Source organism: Montipora capricornis, chromosome 2 (assembly GCF_036669925.1).
Source record: "Montipora capricornis isolate CH-2021 chromosome 2, ASM3666992v2, whole genome shotgun sequence".
Lineage (NCBI taxonomy): Eukaryota > Metazoa > Cnidaria > Anthozoa > Scleractinia > Acroporidae > Montipora > Montipora capricornis.
Window position 1 is genome coordinate 59669818 of NC_090884.1, and position 6804 is coordinate 59676621.

The following is a 6804-nucleotide window of genomic DNA, read 5'->3' on the forward strand; positions in this document are numbered from 1 at the left end:
TTGTTTTGTTGTTGTTGTTGTTGTTTTGTTGTTGTTTTTTTTTAGTTTTAACACATGCTAGTCATGGCTATTTGTTTTGTTTAGTTTTGTTTTCTGATTGTTGTTGTTGTTGTTGTTGTTGCTGATGTTTTAGTTCAAAAGTTGCTTTCTAACACATGCTACTCATGAATTCCTCCATTTACGATTTAGTCAAAAAGTCTAGGTACACAGTCGTAGCATTGCCGCTGGTTTTATCAATTCCAGTCACTTTTATTTCCGTTCCTCCGAAAAAAATGCATAATTCGATGTCGCGCTTCGTTCCTTTTGAGGTGTCGGGTGAATCAACGACCAACTTTCCTATGGAGGGCCCCACCGAGGAATCTGTTGTGTACCTAACATTTGGGTCAGTGGAGGTGAAAAATTGAAAAGTTACACTTTCCTGATTACTATATATTGGTATCCGTGTGAAACGCTTCTTCTCGCCAACCTTAACAACATCATTTTCTTTGACAATAAGATCAAATATATCTTTACAATAAGCGATACCTTCAGCTACTATCTTCTTTTCAGGGTCATGCGTTTTGGGTTCAAAGCGATGGTGTATTCTAAAACCATAAGTTGTGGCCATGACTCTCGAACTGACAATAGTTCGGTGTGTCTGACCAAACATCGTTGCCCCTTGAACAACTGCAATGCCAGCGTAGTTTGGGACGAGTACCCTACATCTTGAACCGAACGCCTTTTTAACCGCTTCTTGTAGGATGACAGACTCAGCAAAACCACCAACCATAAATAAACAGCTTACGTTCTTAAGGGCAGGCTTGGTTAACAACTCTCTCATGTGACGTATGATGCCATTAACTACAGGATCAAACAGACTCTTCATCGCTTTTGGTTCCAGGCAGAGGAACTCGTTATTATAAATCTCCACATCATTAAGGTTGCAAGATTTTGCAAGGCAGGTGGCCAAATCGGAGGCGCTGGGCCCGGAGATCATTTGAACAAAATCGCGTGGGAGGGTAATTCTTGTGATTTTATCATCAAGCGCTCGCCTTCCCCTTTTCTTCATTTCAAAATCATTCATCAGGCGAAGCCACTCTGCAGGAAACTTTTTGCGATATTCCTTGACGTTTGGAATCCCGAACAGATTTTCAAGCAACTTTTCGAACTTTCCGTCCACGTAGATTCCACCGTAAGCGCCCCCGGTCACTTGGTAAATTTCTTTCATGTTGCCGTCGTCCAGGATCTCATGAGCAGTGACATCCAGTGTTCCACCTTTGCAAATGTGTAAAACACAAATCGATTGTAAACGGGAGAAGGCTACTGTAAAGGGTATTTATATGGTTTTTAGCTGCTTGAATTTAGCCATAATTTTGGATTACTTCTTTTCCAATTTTTGCTGTGTTTTTTTATTATAATTTCGTTGCAGTTGATCGAAGCTCAACTGTATAGGAAAGGGATTGGTGATTTTTGTTAAGCCTAGTTATCAAAATGGAGTCGAGGTCTGATATTTTTTTCCAGGCTTTATTTTTGCAACTGCAGCACTCTGATGAGAATGACTTTGAAAAGTTAAACCCAAAAGCCGTGAATCACATTTACTCTTTCGGGGTTTTCATAATTTGGGCTAAACATATCTATTACAGGGGCCGGGCTCCTTCTAACGCACGAGGAACATTTGAGAACTATAATAAGCTCTACCTCCAATGTCCATCACGACGTATCTTTGTCCAGGACGACCCAGGACATCTGACACACTAGCATCTCCTGTTTGATCAGCAAAGTCTCTCATTTTTCTCTCCCGACAGAAGATTGCACCTCCTTCAGGTTCTAAGGCGATTATTAACTGTTCTTTGCTTTCCGGAGAAGCAATTCCAGCCTTGGAATAACAAAGACAAATATTTTCACAAAAAGAATTTTCCTAATGTGGGGAACATTTTGATCAAAAATAAGCTCCTTATCTTTCACCCTTAGGGTAGACAGATATTTAAATGCCTCTAAAAGTGAGCAGCAGGCCGAGGGGGACGGGTGGTAGGATTTGGATATCGTTTATTGGTATGCGTGCATTGCCTTACAAACGTCAGGTTTGTGCAGCGCTATTCCCTGGTCTCCCTTCAAGTTTGCATGCACACTTATTCCTGGTTTGTACTCAGTTATGTTTGTTTGTTATGCGTGCTTTACTCACAAATGCCGGGTTTGGGCAGTGTTATTGGTTTGTTCTCTCCAGTAATGTGTTCCCTTTGTTTTGCTTTCAGTTTGCCCTGCGATGTTTTCTTCTAATATGTGCTCTTAAAGTTATGTTACTATGTACGTGATGTTGCATCGTTTCCCTTCCTCACATGGCAGCCTGAAAGGGCTGAGCCGACCAGCTTTCGCGCTATCCCTGCCTGGTAGCCATGTTCCTTCGGCCCAAACCCTAATGAGAAATATCTAGAAAATGTCTAAAATGTCTATATAATGTCTTCACAGGCTAACCCACTTCACTGTCGCCTCTCTGCCATCCCTGCCTGGTAGCCATGTTCCTTCGGCCCAAACCCTAATTTGAAATAGCTAGATAATGTCTATAATAATGTCTTCACAGGCTAACCCACTTCACTGTCGCCTTTCCCTTAAGCTAATGGGGCCACCAAACGGCAAATTTATGAATTCTCTCTTCTTGTCACAGATTTTATTTGAATAAGCAAGCAAGAGCACCTCAACCTTTTTTTCACTAAGCAACTTTCCCTTAAGCTAATGGGGCCACCAAACGGCAAATTTATGAATTCTCTCTTCTTGTCACAGATTTTATTTGAATAAGCAAGCAAGAGCACCTCAACCTTTTTTTGACTAAGCAACTGGTGAGTACACTCTTTTTCTACTCAGGAATTTCCAGGAATTTCCAGGCAAAGTCAGCCATCACAAAAAAATGTTTTTTTTTCTCAAAAAGTATTTTCAGTTAGGAGGAAAAAAATACATCATTTTAAAGCTATGAAAATAAGCTTTCCAAAAACATATAACTTCTATACATAGAACTACAATATTTTATTTTATTTTATTTTAAAAACGAAAGTTGAAAAAAAAAAATTTAACAAAAATAACATTAAAATGGTGTAAAATCAGTTTTCCACACAAATTTGGCCATTTCAAGGTCAATTACGAATTTTTTAATGACCGACAAAAATGTTCTTCATTTTATCAGCTTTCTTGGACATAAATTTGACCGAAAACTGATGAGGCACGAATATTTTTTGATTTTTTTGAAATAATCGGATTAGCGATCAATGCGTAATGGGATAAAGTGATGACAAGTCAAATCACAGGTAACCCAGGCTCACTGTGTGCGTCACGTAGGTATTAAAATATACAGAACATATGAGGCGAAGTTTAGGTCTGAAAATTTGCTAGAAAATGGTAATAAAAATCGATAAAACTTACCATGTGGTGAGCTGTTGTTGTCTTTAATACGTACACGAAGTTTCGGGGAAAATGGTCCCCGTTCACCTTCCTTCATAATATAGTGACAAGGTAGGAGACGGAAGCCAGCGTTGGGACTCCGATTGACCCAAAACAAGCACGATTTTTTCCGCGAAAATCAAATCCAGTCGCTAAATAAACACGCTAGGTTCGTGGAATAGGAATTTCTCTAAACCATGAATCCACTGAAGCATCTCCAGGTAGCAACGCGGAGCCACCAGACTCCGTAAAACTTGTAAGTTAACCTGCTAAAATGGCGGCCAGAAAGCGTGGTACTCACGAAGTGCCCAATTCAAAATGGCACTGAACTCTGGACGCCTGGTGACGAGTATAATAAGTCTCCCTCAAGGGAGGGGAGTCCCAAATTGCTCAGTGAGTTTTGTTTTTAACAATTTGGGACTCCCCTCCCTCCAGAACTTATTATACTCGTCACCAGGCGTCCAGAGTTCAGTGCCATTTTGAATTGGGCACTTCGTGAGTACCACGCTTTCTGGCCGCCATTTTAGCAGGTTAACTTACAAGTTTTACGGAGTCTGGTGGCTCCGCGTTGCTACCTGGAGATGCTTCAGTGGATTCATGGTTTAGAGAAATTCCTATTCCACGAACCTAGCGTGTTTATTTAGCGACTGGATTTGATTTTCGCGGAAAAAATCGTGCTTGTTTTGGGTCAATCGGAGTCCCAACGCTGGCTTCCGTCTCCTACCTTGTCACTATATTATGAAGGAAGGTGAACGGGGACCATTTTCCCCGAAACTTCGTGTACGTATTAAAGACAACAACAGCTCACCACATGGTAAGTTTTATCGATTTTTATTACCATTTTCTAGCAACTTCGCCTCATATGTTCTGTATATTTTAATACCTACGTGACGCACACAGTGAGCCTGGGTTACCTGTGGTCAAATTTGCGACCCGTTGCTAACGGCAACGGAAGCGATCGCATTACGAATAATGAACATCTGTTTGCCAAAAACCACCCAAATAACCGATTTTTCGACGAAAAATTCATCCCAGAGGATAAAACTATTCACTGGACATGTAATAAAGGTAAATATGTGCGAGCGAAAGCGAAAACACGCGAATATTTTGAGGGAAAACACAATTCTGTGAGATCACAGGACCATGTGCTCCAGACACGCAATTGTATCGCTAAATAATTAATCTTACCTTCTCAGCGATTCTAACGCTTGAAATCCCATCCAATGAACCACAAATCCTTTTCTTTATCTATTCCGAAGCCTGTAGTGTAATTTTTTGGCTGAAAAACTTTAGAAAAACCGCTTCGCGAGAGCTCCGCGATCGATTGAAAATTTCAATGGTCATCGCATCGGCTCAAATTGCCTGAATTAGAATGGACGTCATGTAGGCGTAATGAAAGGTAGAAGGCCGAGATTTTCAGGGAAGCTGGGGCTATATCTCACCAGTAAACACGCCAAATTTCAGCGCGATCGAAGAAAATGGCGGCGTCCTACGAATCCTACAAAACGCGATACGCCAGCGTATCGGGTTGAGGCCCCCCTGTAGAAAAAGAGTTTTAAGCCCTTCGTCTTGAGGTTTGGGTGGCCGAGGATTTTCTACTACAAGTTTGGAGGTTTGCTTTTGAGTAGTGGCAATAGCCCTTTTCACAGGTAACTTTTCTCATTCGCATAACAATATAATCTATCAAGTATTTGAGGCAATGTCAGGCTATTTTGTAGTTTCAGCCTCGCATTCACGTTGGATTACACTGAAATGCAAATGAAAAAAACTAACCGTGAAAAGGGCTATTGTTTCGCGCCTTTATGCCACATTACAAAAAAACCTTCAACTTCTGGGTGCGGAGCATTTCTCCATATCTTTCAGCGAACGTAAAAAGAACTGTCAAAAATAGAAAAAATATATCTAAATTTTATTTTTTTTTTCCCAACCAACCTTGTAGGCGGCCTCTCTCATGAATTGTTTAGCCGCTGGTCTCCATATTGCTGGCACCGTCAATACCCACTGAATGTCGTTGGCGCTGTAGCTTTCATCTCCAGTTCTGGCACGAATGATTTTAACTGCTTCATCTTTCATGAATTTTAGTGAAAGAGAAAACACCACCAGAGCGTCAACCTTTTTTCCATTTGCTGCTGTCAGTTGGGTTGTTCGGTTCAACTCCTGCGTTTAGTGGAAATAAGATCTCATTCAGCGACAAAAATAAAGAAAATAGAAACCTAACATTAGATCAAAAAAATTCGAAAAAAAAAATTAAGAATTACCTAAGAAAACCGAAATTAAGTAACGGTCTAAGTTGAAAATTGGTTCAGTAAAAGGTAAGTCAAAACTCTGGAGAAAAATTTACAAAAAGTAAAGTTGTGAATATATTTGTTCGTTTTAGGTTTAAAAAAATGTGAGCAATTAACCATTTATTGAGCTATATGAAACCAGATGCAAAAACACTTTTTGCCAAACTTTTCTTCTTGTTATAATTACTGGTCAAACTTTATTGCAAGAACAATACCTGCCTGAAGAGATAAGCGATATAATTAAACTTGTTATTCCACACTGCAATTTGCAATCATAACCCTGACCATATAAGTTACCTTTGATTTGTGGAGCTCCATTTTAAAATGTTTTAAGTAAAAGTACTCCTTTTCCTCCCCACGGGTAAAGTGCACATATTTGTCATCAGCGTCATATCCGAAAGAATCAAACTCCTTATTGGGACGAAGAAGAATTGATGTGGGAGTTTTTAGAGTGCTGCGTCCTTCTTCGTTTCCCCATTCTCTGTTCATGTGAATTCCTCCTTCGCCTTTTTTGTCATTAAAAGAAAATGCGAAGCCACTATAGGTTGTTCCAAAGTCAATAGCGACCACAGCCACGTACTTTGAGGTTTGGGCCATCTTTCTGGTTGTTGCCTGGAAGAAGGAAGGGAAAGGTTGGTTTCAGGCTATTTTAAGGGAGATAAAAAAAGATGAAGGGCAAATCACAACGCTTAACAATTTTCAAGAAGACTGATGTAGACTATTTGAGGGATCACCCAGACTTCATGCCAGCAATGGCCGTTTGGCTCACACGTTCACACGTTGAGTTATGTTGTTATGTCGTGTCCCCTTTTGAGGTGTTTTACTTTGTTAAGCTTTGGTAATAAATTCAGTTCAAAGACAACAAAACACGCTCTTGAGAGAAACTCACTCCTTTTTTTTGTCTTTAAAGGGGCTATTTCACGCAAAATGATATAATCCATGATTTGGGATGCAGGGATGGCGCAGTGATGAGAGCACTCGCCTCCCACCAATGTGGCTCGGGTTCGATTCCCAGGCTTGGCGTCGTATGTGGGCTTAGTTTGTTAGTTCTCTACTCTGCACCGAGAGGTTTTTCTCCGAGTACTTTGGTTTTCCCCTCCCCTGAACATTT

General features: G+C 40.4%; 1 protein-coding gene across 1 annotated transcript in view; it reads right to left on the bottom strand.

Moving 5' to 3' along the window:
- The window catches only part of LOC138038157 (heat shock 70 kDa protein 12A-like), a 22914-nt gene continuing 16110 nt past the window's right edge, over positions 1-6804 (bottom strand). Inside the window, exons 2-5 of the mRNA XM_068883980.1 lie at positions 5991-6305; positions 5341-5565; positions 1678-1855; positions 1-1254 (exon numbers count right to left, since the gene is read on the bottom strand). Coding sequence (XP_068740081.1) covers positions 179-1254; positions 1678-1855; positions 5341-5565; positions 5991-6290 — 1779 coding nt within the window. The 5' untranslated portion in view covers positions 6291-6305 and the 3' untranslated portion in view covers positions 1-178. The remainder of the gene's footprint in view (positions 1255-1677; positions 1856-5340; positions 5566-5990; positions 6306-6804) is intronic.